The sequence below is a fragment of the Setaria viridis genome, chromosome 8, assembly GCF_005286985.2.
Source record: "Setaria viridis chromosome 8, Setaria_viridis_v4.0, whole genome shotgun sequence".
NCBI lineage: Eukaryota > Viridiplantae > Streptophyta > Magnoliopsida > Poales > Poaceae > Setaria > Setaria viridis.
Genome location: NC_048270.2, coordinates 30,730,208 through 30,747,936, shown reverse-complemented (window position 1 = coordinate 30,747,936; position 17,729 = coordinate 30,730,208). Strand labels below are relative to the sequence as shown.

The 17,729-nt window shown below is 43.2% G+C and overlaps 2 protein-coding genes and 1 non-coding gene across 3 annotated transcripts; 2 read left to right on the top strand and 1 right to left on the bottom strand.

Annotated features, from left to right (window-relative positions):
• Positions 1-1,442: 1,442 nt before the first annotated feature.
• LOC117834484 (uncharacterized) lies at positions 1,443-2,950 on the bottom strand. The gene is made up of 4 exons (XR_011898980.1): positions 2,763-2,950; positions 2,202-2,318; positions 2,004-2,111; positions 1,443-1,575 (listed from the first exon to the last, which is right to left on the bottom strand). It is a non-coding gene; the product is annotated as an uncharacterized protein (transcript).
• A 6,226-nt stretch (positions 2,951-9,176) lies between these two features.
• On the top strand, positions 9,177-11,979 carry LOC117833520 (uncharacterized). The gene is made up of 4 exons (XM_034713053.2): positions 9,177-9,803; positions 9,903-9,991; positions 10,143-10,278; positions 11,422-11,979. Exons 1-3 carry the CDS (start codon positions 9,177-9,179, stop codon positions 10,165-10,167), a joined length of 741 nt encoding a protein of 246 aa, XP_034568944.1. The 3' UTR covers positions 10,168-10,278; positions 11,422-11,979.
• Positions 11,980-16,117: 4,138 nt separating this feature from the next.
• Positions 16,118-17,729, top strand: LOC117834483 (F-box protein KIB4-like). Its single transcript, XM_034714048.2, has one exon. It carries the CDS (start codon positions 16,118-16,120, stop codon positions 17,507-17,509), a length of 1,392 nt encoding a protein of 463 aa, XP_034569939.1. The 3' UTR covers positions 17,510-17,729.

The following is a 17,729-nucleotide window of genomic DNA, read 5'->3' as shown; positions in this document are numbered from 1 at the left end:
AATTTTTAAGGTGTGAACATGAGTTTTTAGTTTTAGGATCCGGCTCTTGACGCGGGACCCACATATAAGTACAGCCACACTACCTTGCACAAAGTAGTGGACTGTCAAACTGATTCACCTCCAGCAAATTTCGATCAATTTTTCTAAAATTTTAATGTGTGAATGCGAGATTTACGTTTTAGGGTCCGGCTCTTGATGTGGGGCCCATATATAAATCCAGCCGCACTACCTTGCACAAAGTAGCGGACTGTCAAACTGATTTATCTGCAACAAATTTCAGTCAATTTCTCTAAAATTTTCAGGTGTGAACGCGAGGTTTTAGCTTTAGGGTCCGGCTCTTGACGTGGGGCCCACATATATAGTCCAGTTGCACTACCTTGCACAAAGTAGGGGACTGTGAAACTGATTCATCTAGAACAAATTTCATTCAATTTCTCTAAAATTATAGTGTGAACGTGAGGTTTTAGCGTTCGGGTCCAACTCTTGACGCGAGCCCACATATATACTCCAGTTGCACTACCGTGCACAAAGTAGGGGACTGTGAAATTGATTCATCTACAACAAATTTCAGTCAATTTCTCTATAAAATTTTAAGGTGCAAACGTGAGGTTTATACAAACTCGTAGGTTCATATACCAAACCCATGGATTATATCATTTGGTGGAGCGGGTTAGGTTGGGTTTAGATAATAGAATTATGGAGCGGGGCAGGGTGGGTGAATGAGTTAATTTATTGCGGGTTGGGGCGGGTTTCAACCCATTAGCATGCCTAGATGATACTATGAGACAATTTGTTTATATAGTCATTCTCACCTAACCAACATTATATACATATGTTATCCCTGTAAGATCAATAAGAGCCTGTTTGGCACAGCTCCAGCTGGCTCTGGCTCCACTGGAGTCGGGTAAGCCATATTTTCTAGGTTCACCGGCTACCCCTCCTCCCGGGTTCATCTTAAGCATCGATACGCGTTTTGGCTCCTCGCTACAGGGCAGAACAGTAGCTCTACAATAGGAGCCGGAGCCGTGCATGAGGGGCTACAATAGGGCAGCTTGCCGCTCAGCACCCCGTCGAAAAGGAAGAGCAGCACTGCAGCGACCCCGCGCAGCCACATCGGAACAAACTGAGGCAGCCACGCCAGCGTCTCATAGGGTTTTGGCTCCTCCAGGTCGCCTCGGCAGCCGGTTGCTCTGACAGGCTGCTGGCCCCCGACCGACGCCGCGGCGCGCGCGGCCAACGACACCAAGAGTCCAAGACCGGCGCCTGCTGACCACCATCGAGTGCTAGATGTGTCGTGAATTGTGTTGTGATGGTTATGGATAATGTGTGTGCAACTGTCTGATGTTCATAGGTTTGTTTTCTTGCTGCTTTGCAGTAGGCATGAACTGGAGCACAACGCCAAGTGAGCTTGCTTAGAGTCAACGCCAAGTGAACCAACAGCCACGTGCGATGATGACTTGTTTTCCTTTTACTTGTTTTACGGGCATCATGAGGAGCCGATCTAGCACTTGAATCTTTTTTCCATTTTTCCTTTCTCTGACTGTGCGATGATGACTTGCCTTTCGACCGATCGGACTCGAAAAAAAAAAGAAACAGAACGGCATAAATACACAGTTAAGGCCTGGTTTGGTTCCCTTGCTTAAATTTAAGCACCCGTCACATCGAATGTTTAGATACTAATTAGGAGTATTAAACGTAGACTATTTACAAAACCGATTACATAAGTGGAGGCTAAACGGCGAGACGAATCTATTAAACCTAATTAGTTCATGATTTGACAATGTGTTGCTACAGTAAACATTTGCTAATGATGGATTAATTAGGCTTAATAGATTCGTCTCGCTGTTTAGCCTCCACTTATGTAATGAGTTTTGTAAATAGTCTACGTTTAATACTCCTAATTAGTATCTAAACATTGATGTGACACTTGCTTAAAAATAAGCAAAGGGAACCAAACGGGCCCACTCTAATTGGCAGACAATTTGTGAGATGCTTATAACAACCTTGGCATTCTTTGTGCAGCCACGTGCGAAGTGGCCTTCCTCGCCACATTTGTAGCATTGGGTTGCAGTTATGACAGCACTAGTTTCCCTGCGTTGCTTGGCACACCCCTAGAATAGAAGGCCCAATGTTAATCACCTGCCATGAAAAGCAACATATGGAAACAGCACAAATAATAACTTATAAGCATTAAAACTTACCAGACCAGAATGACCAGATTTGGCACAATTGTAACAGCTAATTTGTTTGGGGCTATTGTCAGAGAAGTCGAAACAGCATAGATGACCATTCTGATTACACATGTAGCATCTTATTTGCTGCATGATCCGAAACAGTCATTAATAAGGGGAAAACTCTTCTAGATAATTCATGATTAGGAGCTTCGTGGATCTAAACTTGCACATGGACACTATTGCACAGCATGAGTAGTTAAGTTTTACATAGAGGGCACCTTCCAGTGGTTTGCAAAATTGTACATGCAAGATTCAGGGATTTTACATAGAGGGCACCTTCCACTGAAAGGCAGGACCCGGCAAAAAATTTACCCAGTTCATAGAATCATGAGTCCTAGAGCCTAGTCACCTAGCCCAGACACGATTTGCACTCAAAAACGAAAAAAAAAACTACCTAAAACTTCATTCTTCTATATGCATTTTTCTTTAGACCAATACTAGAGAGGAGAGCATGAAAAACAAATACCAACAAACAAAAAATCGATGATAGCAAGATAACATATTAGCTAAAACAAGAGAAACACTCACCTTAATATCATCTGCTGGGTAATCATTGGTACATCCAAACATATCGTGACCTATTTCTCCGCATCTTAAACACAAAGTGGATTGATGATCATTCCTCTTGTGCTTATCAGGGCAGTCTTTCGCCATATGACCTCCTTTTTTGCAGATGAAACAGTCTTGACCCTGTGAAAGGCATTAATGATTTGTTTATTCTTGAGAATGCCAAACACTAGCAAGAACTATAGCAAAATTCATTGCAAGAGAAAGATATGCAAACTATAGTACCAGAATAGATGCATAACATAGAAGATTCAAATAAACAACGGAAAATTTCATCATCCTTTACTTTTGAAGTACAAAGGCATGCATGATTACAAAAAGGAAGATTTCACAAATCTATTCTTGAGAATGCCAAAAACTGGCAAGAACTATAGCAAAATTCATTACAAGAGCAAGATATGCAAACTATAGTACCAGAATAGATGCATAACACAGAAGATTCAAATAAGCAATGGAAAACTTCGTCATCCTTTACTTTTGAAATACAAAGGCATCCATGATTACGAAAAGGAAGATTTCACAAATCATAAAAGTCAAGGTATCACTCCTACGGACATGGTATGAACAAGCATGAGAATAGGAACAGTGAATTTAGTGAACAGAGCTAAGTACTGGAATCAAAAGACGAACTAACATGAGCATAAAGGAGTTGTTTGACCAAAATTAGCAGTGGAACTAATTTGTCGGAACATAAGCATTCTGCTAATGTTTGGCATCCAGTGTACTTGTATAGAAAATCAGTAATAAATTTCCACTTTGCCTAGAGTGTTCGTGCATGACCTAAACAAGCGAGTTTCACGATTGTGCTAGAAGGTCCCCCAGCTAACCAAGCGATTTGTTCGTGAATCGCGTAGTTACCCATAAGGTGTTGACGCAACCAAGAGGTAAAAGTATCCATGTGATGACGTATAATCCAGGCATCGGATTTCGTCGGGTATTGGGAAAATAGAATCTGCTTGTGTTCCTCGATATACGGAGCCACAAAGGATGATTGTTGTTGAACAGTGAAGTGTGCTTTGTGGAACAAATTGGTATCATTGCTAAAACTTGATTTCCTTCGAAGGGTCCCCATTCCCCGCAACCTCCCCTCGTGGCATGATGTTGAACCCCAATCAAATTAATTGAGTCAACACAAAACTCAATGACCTCCTCTGTTCCATATCCCTTGGCGATGCTTCCTTCTGGACGGGCACGATTATGAACATAGTTTTCTAGGACTGACATGAACCTCTCAAAAGGCCACATATTGTGCAGAAATACTGAACTGAGAATAGTAATCTCTTTGACTAAGTGAACTAGGAGATGCGACATAATATTGAAGAAGGATGGTGGAAATACCAACTCAAAACTGACAAAACATTGTACCACATTGTTCTGTAGCTTTACTCGCTTGGTTGGATCGATTGCCTTATGCGAAATCGCATTGAGAAAAGCGCATAGCTTTACGAGCGTCAATCGTACAATCTCTGGTAGAATACCCCTCAGTACAACTGGAAGCAACTGGGTCATCAACATGTGGTAGTCATGGGACTTGAGATTTCTGAACTTCTTTTCTTTCATATTTATTATTCCCTTTATATTCTAGGAGTACCCATACAGAACTTTAATACTATTCATGCATTCAAACATGCTATCCTTCTCTTCCTTGCTGAGAGTGTAACTGGCAGGACGTAAGTAGTGCTGTTCGCTATCTCTCTTTTACGGATGTAGGTCATCTCATTGCTTCGTACATTTCAGGTTCTGTCATGCTTCCAATGTATCTTTTGAGTTCCCATAATAACCTATGAATCCTAGCATGTTCATGCAAATATTTTTCATCAGGTGCATCACGTTTATTGCGTTGCAGACCTCTAGGATTTCCCAATAAGGTAGCTCCCAAAATATAGAATTCTTCTTCCACATGGGTGCACATCCATTATCGTCATTTGAAACAGGTTCACTACCAAGATCCTTTCCAAAGACTACCCTTACATCCTTTATCATCTCAAAGACACGCTTTCCAGTATGGTGTGCAGGTTTTTTACGATGGTATGGTACCCCTTTGAAATGCATCCCTTTCTTTTCTTAACGGGTGGTTAGCAGGAAGAAATCGACGATGGCCCATATACACATGACCTTCCTATAGTGTTTCAAATACATGTTTTCTGTGTCGTCTAAATAATGGGTGCAGGCCCGATATCCCTTGTTTGTCTATCCTGAAAGGTTACTAAGCCTAGACCAATCATTGATGGTTACAAACAACAATGCTCGTAAGTCAAAGCTCTCTTGTTTATCCTCATCCCACACACGTCCACCTTCTTCCTTCCAGAGCAGTAGAAGTTCATCAACCAACAGTCTTAGGTACACGTCAATGTTGTTGCTGAGTTATTTTGGGCCTTGATAAGCACTGGCATCATAATGAACTTCCACTTCATGCACAGTCAAGGAGGAACGTTGAACATACCTAGGGTCACAAGCCAAGTACTATGACCACTACTCAACTCACCAAATGGATTGAATCCATCAGTACTTAAACCAAACCTTAAGTTCCTTGCATCACTTTCAAAGTTCGGGAAAGCTCTACCTATTGATCTCCACTAGGCCCCATCCGCGGGGTGTCTCAGCATCTCATCTTGCTTATGTTCTTCCTTATACCATCGCATCAACTTAGCATTCACCTTGTTTCTTAAAAAACGCTTCAAATGTGGTATTATAGGGAAATACCACATCACCTTTGCGGGAACTCTCTTCTTGGGTTGCTGCCCCTCGACTTCACTAGGATCATCTCGCATGATCCTATATCGCAGTGCGCCGCACACAGGACAAGCATCCAATTTCCCATATTCATCACCACGATAGAGAATACAACCATTAGGGCATGCGTGTATCTTCTGAACCTCCAATCCCAGAGGGCAAACAACCTGTTTAGCTTCATATGTTATGGACGGCAATTCATTATTCTCGGGAAGAATATTCTTTACAAGTTTCAATATCCCCTAAAATACCTTATCGGACACACCATTTTGTGCCTTCCATTGCACAAATTCTAGTGTGGTACCCAGTTTTTTATGCCCCTGCTTGCAATCTGGGTACAATAAATTTTTGTGATCATCTATCATGCGCTGCAACTTTTATGATTCCTTCTCAGTTTCATAATCTCTGTGTGCATCCCATAGCACCTGACTAAGATCATCAATAGGGCCATCTTCTACAAACTCATCTTCATCAGCCTCGCCCATTGTAGTATCTGCAAAAGCTTGGCCTGCAACCCAGTCCGGAATGTTGTTATCATCCTCTTCTTCTTCGTCGTCTTCCATTATAGCCCCTCTTTCGTCGTGCTTGGTCCAAATCAAATAGTTAGGTATGAAACCGTATCTAAACAAGTGGCTGTGAACAGTCCTCTAGGAAGAGTAGTCCTTCTTGTTACTACATTGGAAGCATGAACAGCATATGAATCTGTTCTCTAGCTTGTTGGCTTTGGCCACTTCGAGAAAATAATGCAAGCCATCAACAAACTCCTTGATCTGTCTATCCACGTTATACATCCATTGCCGGTCCATCTGCATCGTATTATAGGAGAAATAGACATAGGTTTTCGTATTAGATAAAAAACTTGATCAATATTAGGTAGGGAAAAAATAGAGTTAATGTGATAATAATATGTGGTCCTTAAAAAAATTAGATAAATAAATATTACGTGAGAAATGGACATAGGTCTTCGTATTAGATAAAGAACTTGATCAATATTCATAATTTACACCAATCAACCTTCATAAAGATAAAAACAATTCACATGAAAATTACACCATTCTACATTCATAATAATCAATAAAGATACATATGAAGATTACACTCATAATAAGACAATAAAGATACATGTACACTAAAGATTACAGACACTCCGTGATAGACTTCACGTAGTCAATTATCCTAAAATAATGGTACAACATAGTAGAATGTTCATCCTCCAATCCATCTGTGCACTTAACTCAATCTTCTCCAAAGTCTATCGAGAGTCACCTCCACATATCCAGTACCAGAAAATAATGGTACAACAGAAGATCCTCGAATCCACATACTCGGGCTTAATATCGTAAACGAATCTTGAAATAATTGTTCAAATGTCTTTTGGAGCAAGTGCCACATTCTCATAATAGAAGTGTGGTGGCACACACACAATAGCTCGTACAGGCAAAAGATCTATTCACTGAGCATGGCCCATGGTGGCAAGCCAAAACAAACTAAAAGCTGCTAGGTCAAGGTCAGTGAATAGATCTTTGCTTGAAGAGGATATTGGGCCAACATACTTCTATTGTGAGAATTAGGTTCCAAAAGGCATTTGGAATACTATTTCAAGATTCTTTTATGATATTCAACCCGTGTTTGTGGATTCGAAGCTCTTATGTTCTACCATTATTTTCTGGCACTGGAGGAGCGGAGATGACTCCCCATAGACTTCGGAAAAGATTGAGTTATGTGCAGAGAATAGTAAAAGTACATTATGCCATGTGCAGATACTGTTCTCTAAGATTGGAGGAACGGAGGTGGAACATCCATTATCGGTCCATCTGCATCGTATTACGTAGAAAATGAACATAGGGTTTAGTATTACATTAATACCTTGATCAATATTAGGAAGGGGAAAAAGTAGAGTAAGTGTATTTATAGTATTTAGTTCTTGCATTAAACATGAGATAAATAAATTATTGGTCAAAGAAATACAATTATTGTTAAATTATAGTGACATGAAAAATTGTAGCAATGACCAAATTCTATTTTCTTACACCTACAATTTATTTACTTTAATTTTATTGCAATGACTAAATATTAAACACACATTTACTCTATTTTTTCCCATACCTAATATTGATCAAGTTCTTTTTACTAATAGAAATAATATGTAACAAGCAAACTATCCATCAAATTCTAGCTCGAAAACATATATAAATAAAAATCCTCTCCATTCTCCCTCATTCTAAAAAACTTATTTTTCTCCCTCTCTAAATCATAAAACAAAGTATAATAACAATAAATGAAGGGAGGATGAAGTAGCTAACCTTCACAACACTTTGGATGAGTCAAATCCCCACAGAAATGAGGAAAAAATTCGGGCAGCACCTCCCCTAAGGTTGCTTGCTCGCCATGGAGAGGAGGATGTCTCTAGTGGAGTGGCTCGTGCTGGGGAAGGAAAAAGAGTTTCGGGCTGGTTGGATTTATAGGGAGGAGGTTTAGTCCCTGTTGGAAATTCCAACCGGGACAAACGATTCCCCCTTTTGTCCCGGACAAAAGTGGGCGCCCGTCGTTGCGATATTTTTAGCTGTTACAACTGGGACTAGGGGGAATTTAGATCCGGTTGGTCTTTATAACTGGGACTAAAGCCGTCCCCCCCTCCCCCAACAGGCGGTGGGCTTTTGGTGCCTCATTTTTGACCTGGGACTAAAGGCACCAATGTTTACCGGGATAAAAACACCAGGATGAAAGGTCAATTCTCCAGTAGTGGAAGGAGGGCACAATGAGATGGCAGTGGTTTGGAGAAGACAGGACGAGGTGACAGGAAGGTGAACTATCAAGATGGTGGAGCGGGGGCACACTGGGGTCGCGGAGGAAGGAGGGCGAGACGGCATTGGTACGGGAGTGAGCTAGTTCCGACGAGCGTGCTCTCCTGGGCTCCTTGTGCAGTGAGCCGCCGACGGCATAGAGGGGGCGGATGGAAGAGGGCAACGGCAGTGCTAGCTGACCCTGCCGCTTAATGGGCTAGATGAAACCCGGAGAATCGACCTTCCGTGTGCAAGATCACAGAGAAACCCCGTTCCAACCGGGGGGAATCCTTTGCCTTCTTCGCATGAAACTAGAGAGAAACCTAGCTGCCAACATAAAAGAAAAATCGGGCTGGCAACACTCAGTCCTCTTTTTTTATAGGAATTAACCCATAGTCCTCTTACTTAGAGTAATATCACTGAAATTTAGTGTTTAGTTATGTTTAATCCCTTATGATCTTTACTCTTTTATTTATATAAGAAATAGCATAAATAGTGTATAATATGTCAAACTTTTACAAAAGCATGTTTAATGTTGCAGTGTGATAATATACGCATATAGTCTTCACCCGTACCAACGGGCATATATTGCTAGTTATGAATATATATATATATATATATATATATATACATATATATAGATATATATATATATATAGGACTATACTATGTAATACCCTGGGTACGGAATAGGCTATTCCGTACCCGAGCTCACCCGCGGATCCGGCTCTCACCTTTTCTCCCGCCCCTCCCACCAGTTTTTTTCTCAAACGGTTCTCCCGGGTTTTTTTTCCAGCTTTTTTCCCGAACGTGGGTCTTCCGTCGTGGGTGGTGTTCAGTTCCCGTCCATCCACTTCTCATGCTAGCGGATGCTGCCGCTCGCCATTCGTTGCCGCCGTCGCTTGCCAACCGCCGCCGCCGCCTCCACCGCCAACTCCGTGTCCGGCATCCAATCGCCGCTGCTCCCCATCCGCAGCCGCCTCAATCTCTCCCCATCCGTTTCCGCCACCGCTCGCCCGCAGCTGCCGCGCCGCCCCTCTCCTCCTCCGCATCGACGCCGCGCCGCCCCTCGCATCGACCCCGCACCGCCTCTCTCCTCCGCGTCGACCCCGCGCTGCCCCTCTCCTCCTCCGCATCGACGCCTCGCGCCCCTCGCGTCGACCCTGCGCCGCCCCTCGACTTCGACCGCCCGTCCAAGTTCCTGGTGGTTTGCCTCAATGCCATCCGGGATGAGGTGGCGCCCGAGGACGGCGGCGGCAGCAACATCCACGGCGGCGGCGACTGGGGCGTGGAGCTCTGGAGGTCCTGCTCCTCCCCGGCGCCGTCCGACGTGCTCGACACCAGCGGCGCGTGCGCCACGATGGAGCAGACAGCGTGGCTCGTCTCCACTGCCTGCGACATCGTCGCCAGGAAGGAGAGGCTTGGGATGGTCGTCTCCTGCCCCTTCCTGCTGTACCTCGTCCCATCCCAGGAGAAGGCCGCGCAGGTTGGTACTGCCATTTTGATGCTTACTGTGTATTTATCTGTATAGCTTTTTAATGAATCAAATGTGAATGACTTAGTTAATTTGGTGTCGTTTGAGCAGGTGCGATCGATATGCAAACCCCTGAAGCCTCTTGGGATTCATTCAGTGAGCTTGCATTCTGGCGCTTCGGTTGAACATCAGATCTCTGGGTATGTTTTTTGTTCTTTTATTTGTGTTATCCTTTGTTTATTGCAAATGGAAAAATGTGTTATCTGTTAACCTAGACGCGTAGTGCTTATGCATATCAAATGGCAGCTGATATATTGGTGTTAATTCATTTTGTTTTGACTGCCCTACCAGACTAAAAACTTGTGAGCCGGAGTAGACTAAAAATTCTACCACATTAAGCAGGATTACTAGGACCTTACAGAGTTACAGTGGCAGTTGGTTCGATTGAGTACTCGGAGTCCAAACCGGCAGCAACGGAAATATTCAGGTAATAAAGAGGTTTCTTTCTTTCTTCTGGAATTCCATAGCCTGGTGAGTTTGGGTGAAACGAGGGGGGCTGAGTGAATTATAAGAGGAAATTGGCCTGCTGCAACTTGAAATTCTAGTGTTTCCAAACTGACATTATGGCATGATTCACTGAATTCCTGTTTCAGATGGGCATGATTCACTTAACCTTCTGCTTCAGGTCTTTGAGAATTGCAATTCTTGTAACAATTACTCCTACTAACTTACTGCTGAAACTGTGCCCCTAAGGCTCAAAATCAGTAGTGCAAGTATTCTTGACTTCTTTGTGAAGCCTTGGAACTGTTGCAACAGAGATTGTTCCTTTAACGTAGAGGCATAGGGACTGATCCAATAAAGGTTGCAAGTTGTTGCTAGTATCAATATCGGCCAAAAACTGTTTCTCTTAAGAACTGAAGTATCTAGAATATGACTCTGCATTTGTCGATCAGTTCTACCTAGATTATTTCTTAGTCCTTACAGATGTTTATCAAACAGGACTCCACTGGTATCATTTCTTTATGAGAGAGGATGGCGCCAAAATTTAATATGGGGTGGTTTTCTACGCCTAGAGAGAGAGGTCATACTGCTTTACTATGTTGTATGCCTAAGGATGTTCAATTGCATTTGTTAACTGTCTGTTTCACAATCATCATGCTCAAGTGGGTTGTCGATCGGTACTTTATCTGGCGGTAAGCTTCAACTAAGTGTTGAAAAACATATGATCACTGTATTTTACTTAGACCTGAGAAGTTTCTTGGTTGGGCCAGGGTAAAAAAAAAAGTGGCCTTCTGATATCCAGGCTGTGCCCTCTGCATTTGTTGGGTTGTTGATGCTGAGCCACCTTCAGTTTCATGTGCGTTGGGTTTTGGCCAGGCTGCAGCCTTGTCCCTTAGCAACCAAGCCTCTAATGTCATTCTTAGCTTGGCCCTAAAATTACAATCAAGCTTGAGCCAAGTTCAATTTCTTTAACAGCTTAGATTTACATTTAAAAAAGTATTGTGGCTGACATGTATCCGAAAGGAACTTGGATTCAACAAACATATGTTTTTTGGCTGCCTGAATGTTTTTGCCTGCTCTGAATATTAGCCATGACGTGTTTTTGAAACAAATTCATATTCACCTGCAGATGACATTGAACTTTCACCATCTCCGATCCATTAGGTGTGGCTGCGGGTGCAGTGGAACATGGAGCAGTAAGCGATGATGTGGCCACAGGACATAGTGACCAAATAATCCTAGGCTGCCGCCACAGCTCAACCAGTTCATAAATACTACCGTTATCTGCCTGCAGCTCCAATATTGCATTAGAGTATGCTTGACTTCTGTTTGCACTATGGAAGACATAACAAGCTCTCAGATGATGAAGTTGTATGCCAATCGTTGGCTAGATTGTAGGTTCAGGATCTTTAAATTGGCTCCTGCATGCTCAGTTCTATAGAGATTATTTTTGTGTGTGGCATTCTGGCCTTGCAACAGCGAGAACTCTGTGATCCATGGTCAAATGTTTATCATTCCTCAGGAAAGTCTGTCCAGTATTCCAGTGCAATGATTGCATGTACAAGACCTACTGGCTCTTTTCACTCCTTGTAATGATCACTAGGTGCTATAATTGTTGTACAATTGTAGTACTTGTGTCTTGGAGCGTGATGCTGAATCCAAGTTCCTATGTGCAAATGCATAATTATCTGTGATGCTACTACATTGAATCTAGGTTCCTATAGGTTTTTTTTGTTAGCACACTACTATTTGCAACCACATGTTATTCCTTCAGGATAAAAAAAAATACTACTTTCACACTAGATTGACGCAAATAATTTGCATCTACATGTCACTACTTGCCGAACGGGTTCTTCCTCCATGCCCTGAGGTGGCCATGGCCATGGTCGTCGTGGGCGAGCTCCTGGGCTCCCCTCGCGCGTCGAGAGCGTTCATGTCCTCGGGGCTCCCCTGCTTGGCAGCGAGTATCGTCTTGAGGTATGCCTTAGATGCCTTGAGCTTGAGGCTGAGGTTGAGCTGCTGCATGAACCTGAGCTTCCTGGACCATGACCTCATCGACCCGGTGGCCGCCGCCGCCGCCGTGGCATCCGCCAGGCCGGCCGCGTACTCCTGGAAGTACTCCTCGACATTGAGCTCCCTGCTGACATAGCACGAGTTGGCCGGCGACGCGTTGCACGACTCGTACGGCGTCGCGGGGGCCGTGCGGAAGCCGAGGGCCTCCCTGCCGCCCCCGTCGCACGGCGCGCGGGCGTCGAGGAGCTCCTCCACCATCTGGATGCGCGGGGGCAAATGCAGCGGCACCAGCTTCCTCTCGCGAGGAAATTGGAAAAGTGGGTGGGCCACCTGTGCGCGCGAGGAAAGGGCCGGAGGGGAGTGCTGCATGAGTGGGCGCGCAGGGTGGCTCGGTCGGGCGAGAGACGTGCGCGTGGGAGGGGCTCGGGTACGGAATAAACTATTCTGTACCCTAGGTACCGAATAGCGTATATATATATATATATATATATATATATATATATATATGTGTGTGTGTGTGTGTGTGTGTGTGTGTGTGTGTGTGTGTGTGTGTGTGTGTGTGTGTGAGTGAGTGAGTGAGTGAGTGTGTGTCTGAGAGAGAGAGAGAGTACATTTGTACATTTTAGCCACATGAAAATTTGGAAAGGAAAATTTAAATGCTTGTATACTTTATGTTCTAGTTTTAGCTGTCACTTTCTAGTTTATGGAATTTAATAGTACTCAATTTTTTTAAAAATCTAAATTTAGATAGGAATAAAATACATCATGATAACAATCCCCAAAAAGTTAATCAAGAAAATCTAACTACAGTAAGGGTTTTCTTTAATTGGTGTTCCTATTAAATCACATGCTTTTTTAGTCAACTCTCTTCTCTCTAATTGATAACTTTATCGTTTTTGCATAAAAGTTTAATATAACCTTGATTAGTATGTTTGATCATGAAATAAATTATTTAAGTTTATAGGAAGTAATACACTCTTTTAGAATTTAAATATATTCTGCCTTTTTATTGAAATTCCTTTGCCTATCAACTAAATGTGTTGAAAAAATAATCTTCAAGCATCTATCTCGATTGTACCTAAATGGAGTCTGATTGACACGTGCTATCAGCAGCGTGGCGATGCAATGGGGTGCTTTCACTTGGGTGGTTAGTGATCGGAAATAGGCAGTCTCGGGACAGCGCCCCGCCCCCCGGACCGCCCCCCCCCCCCCCCCCCCCCCCCCACACACACACACACACCCCAAATTTTGCACTTCAGCTCAATCCTTTAAACTTTCAAAGATCAGGAGGACTCAAAGTAGTGATCAAGTATACCCAACAAAACATACTGATGCATGTGATGCCTAACTAGCTAGCTATTCAACATCCAACAAGTAATTCTGGAGCACAAAGATCGAAATAAGTAGCCAAATAGCTGTGCCTCAGCAGAATGATCGACTCGAGGCTAAGGGCCATGGAGAACGAATTGGAAGGTCCTAGCGCCGGGCAACATACATGTCGAGCACTTCAGTCTCGGCAGGCAGGGAGTGCACATATGCTGATATAGTGATATGCATCACACATAGACCATTATATATAGCAAGTCTTCTCAAATCACCATGTCTATTTTGTGTTTAATCCAGTGTAATGTGGCAAACTAAACTTATGTTATAATCTTTTAAGAAGAAAGATGGTTAATCAAAAAATTAAGGAATTAAGCCATTTAACATTATTTTATAATTAAGAAGATTGCAGAATGCTATTACAATAAGAAAGAGACTGCAATATAAAAATTTCAGTTTTCCATAATGCTTACCTCCATGAAACCCTGAATCTAAAAATTGTGAACCTTTTAGGGGTCATTTGGGAGGGGTTCTCCCAAAACAGCTTCACCACTGAAGCTAAAGCCGGTGAAGCAAAAAATAGTATCTTCACCCGGCTTGTAGTTCATTTTAGGACCAGCTTACAAAATAGCTTCATGCTATAGTGCCTTATTTTGCGCAAAAATAGGTGAAGCCCAAGCTGAAATAAGTCCTCCCTAACGGGGCATTAAAAAATTTAATGACACATGTATAACATATCTTGATATATTTTTTTTCCATCAAATGTAGCACGAGGTGTCAATCATGTTTTGCCAGCCCCCTCCCCCCCCCCCCCAAAAAAAATTCATGGTTCCACCACTATTTGTGGGTGGCAAGGAGAGGTGGTAGGGCCTCGTCGGCCTAAGTGACTAATGACTAGTGGTGAGCCGCGTCAAGCGCAGGGGTGTGATGATCGGAGATTATTTGGATAGGATAGAGATTAAGGAGATAGAAGTGGGTTGTTGGCGGTGAGGAGAGGTGGCGGGGTGCCGCTAGGCAATAGCCGATGACCGAGGTTGAGGTGTGATGGCTATAGAATATTAGGGAAGGACAAACCCGAGGCAGTGTGGTGGTGAGGTGAGGTGGGGGGGAGGATGTTGAGATACGGCTGCGACCAGGTTGAGTTGAGTTCAGTTTTAACTCATACACCCGATATACCTTATTGAGAAGTGTATGTGTTTCTGCCTATTTCCTGGAATTACTTTGCATATCAACTACATGTGTTGTAAATATGATATGTAAATTATGAAAGAACATATATGTAAGATTTGCACATCTAAGCCATATGAAAAATTGAAGAGAAAAGTCAGATGATCCTCAGAGTCAAATTTTAGTTGGGAATCGAAATACATCCGAATAACATCCCCAAAAAACATTAGAAACTAAGGTAATAGTCTCCCTAAATTTAAGTTCTTTTCAAAGCACAATATTCATTGTCAACTCTATCCTCTCAAGAAAGGTTTAACGTGACAAATAGATAATTTTATCATTGTTGCATAAATATTTAATATAATCAACATTTAGTATGTTTATTCATGAAATAAAATTATTTACAATGTAGGCAATAATATACACATTTTTAGAATTTAAATATATTTGTATATATGTTTTGGAATTCCTTCTCATTTGAATTACATGTCTTGTTGAAATGATCTTTGAACTACATGTCGTGGTAAATTAGTGGCTTGCTTTTTAGAGCCGTGCCTCTGGCCGCTGGTTGGGCCTGGCCCATCTGACCATCTATACCTTAGGAAACCTATATAGCTTCCGGTAGTTTTTTTCCTTATACAACTTCTGTTGTTTGAGATTCGTACACATGATATTTTCCGTGAAATGCACCTCATTCTCTTTCAAGCCCTAGCCTAAATATATTCGTGTTAAGCTCACCTGCATCCATGTATAATAAGACTTGACTAGACGAAGGGTAGCTTGATTGATTCTGGATTCATTTATTTATTTGTCAATTATAAACAGAAAAATTATCGGTCCCCGCTAAAATAAAAAAAATAAGCAATTGAGTTTCCATTAAAACATACGAAGTTTTTTTTTTTTTACCGATGCCCTTGCAGCCGCCTGTGACTTCAATTCCGCCTTCATCGAGTCTAGCAACCGGCAGGCCCTCCCCTTCGTTGGGTTCCGTACGTTTCCCGTCTGCCTGCGCCCTACGCTGCCTCCGATGAGTTACCCGTCTGCGGAATCGGATTATCGGAGCCGGAATCGGTGTGGATGTTCCGGAACCTCCGAATCTTGCACGGGGTAAGTCTGATCTCCACATCCACAACACAGATCTTCCGTTAACCTAGTCGAATTCGGATCCTGGGGTTGCTGGGTATAAGAACGGAACCAGGAGCCTGCCCTTGTGCCTTGTACTACTCCGAAAGATTCCAAGCGTCTTTTGTCTCCCGTTGTAGGGAGCAACTCGATCATCCGTGGTCTTGCAAAGGCGAGAGATCCAGCTTTGATTTGCTTCGATGGACATATCCAGCAGAGCCGAGAGGATGAACCTTAGCTGTCTGTGCAATCTGCTCTTTCGGGCCCTTGCCAAGATATTTGCTTCCTCAACCTGTTCACTGATGAAGACATTACTCCAGCTAGATGAGTTTCTACATCCATCACCCGTGGTGGCACCTACTGCAGGCAGTGAACTGCCGTGGCTGCCACAGGATATCCTGATGGATATCTTTGCCCTCCTTGAGACCCCTGACCTTGTACGTGCAGGATCAGTCTGTGCCTCGTGGCGCGCCGCCTACACAAGCCTGTGCGCTACTGAACATTGCAAGCTGCAGCGGACACCGTGCCTCCTGTACACTTCCGAATCCATCGGTGAGAGGGCTATGGGTCTATACAGCCTCGCTGAGAAGAAGGCATACACATTGACTCTCCCGGACCCACCTATCCGAACTAGGGAGGTCATTGGTTCGTCCTATGGCTGGATAATCACCGCAGACGAGAGATCTGAGCTGCAGCTTGTCAACCCCATCACCGGTGATCAGATCGCACTGCCATCGGTCACAACCATCGAGCAGGTGGAGCCGATATTTGATGATGCTGGCACCCTTTGTAACTATGAGTACTTGTGGTACACTGGAGAGGAGTGGCTCTATGATAAGCCATCAATCCTTGATCTCAGTAAGCTCCGTGATAAGTTCGACAAGGCCTTTCTATCTTCAGATCCATCCACCGGGGACTACTTCGTGGTGCTGATCCACGACCCAGAATGTCAGCTTTCGTTTGCAAGGGCAGGAGACAATGAGTGGACGTGGTTGCCGCCACACACTTGCTATGAAGACTGCCAATTTCAGGGTGGACTGCTATATGCCACCACTGCATTAGGAGAAATCCATGCGTTCGATCTTTGTGCCCCAGCAGTTACAATGAAGATAGTTCTGGAACGGGTGAAGTGGTCTGCATCAGACAGGGTTTACATTGTTCAAGCTCCATCTGGTGAACTGCTGCAAATTACTAGATCTAACGGTAAAGACTATGACTCTATTTTAGAACTGTCTACGCCGCGGCCCAACAAGACCAACAGAATCAAAGTACATAAAGTGGACCTTACATCGGAAAAGCTTGTAGTGGAAGTAGGTACCTTGGGTGAGAACGTGCTGTTTATTGGGCGTAACCAATCACTTTGCCTTTGTGCCAAAGAATATCCACAGCTGAAGCCAAATCATGCCTACTTTACTGATGATTACTTTCTTAATGTCACGAGTTTCAAGAATAATAGGCGTGATATTGGAGAATTTGACCTGAAAAACAATAGGAACAGGGAAATTGTATCCCCTCAGCTTTGGTCCAACTCTCCAACCCCTGTGTGGCTAGTTCTGAATCTCAGGAGAATGAGTTTGGCATCGCACAATTAGATATCCCAAGATATTTCACAATGATATTTTTTATGCCACTTTCCCTATGCTACAGGTGTCATTTTACTTTTGTTGAATTAAGTTATTCCAATCATTGATTAGTTCAGCTTGGTCCTTCACTTTTATTGAATTAGGTTCTTCAATTCCAAACATGGAGTTCTGCTTGGTCCATCACTAGATCTTTTTCATGAAAGTCATTGTAAGCAAAACACCACTTATA

Coding starts and splice junctions, on each gene's coding strand:
- LOC117833520 (XM_034713053.2), top strand. CDS start 9,177: ATGCTAGCGGATGCTGCCGCTCGCCATTCGTTGCCGCCGTCGCTTGCC. Junction 9,804..9,902: donor CCCAGGAGAAGGCCGCGCAG/GTTGGTACTGCC, acceptor TCGTTTGAGCAG/GTGCGATCGATATGCAAACC. Junction 9,992..10,142: donor GTTGAACATCAGATCTCTGG/GTATGTTTTTTG, acceptor CTGCCCTACCAG/ACTAAAAACTTGTGAGCCGG.
- LOC117834483 (XM_034714048.2), top strand. CDS start 16,118: ATGGACATATCCAGCAGAGCCGAGAGGATGAACCTTAGCTGTCTGTGC.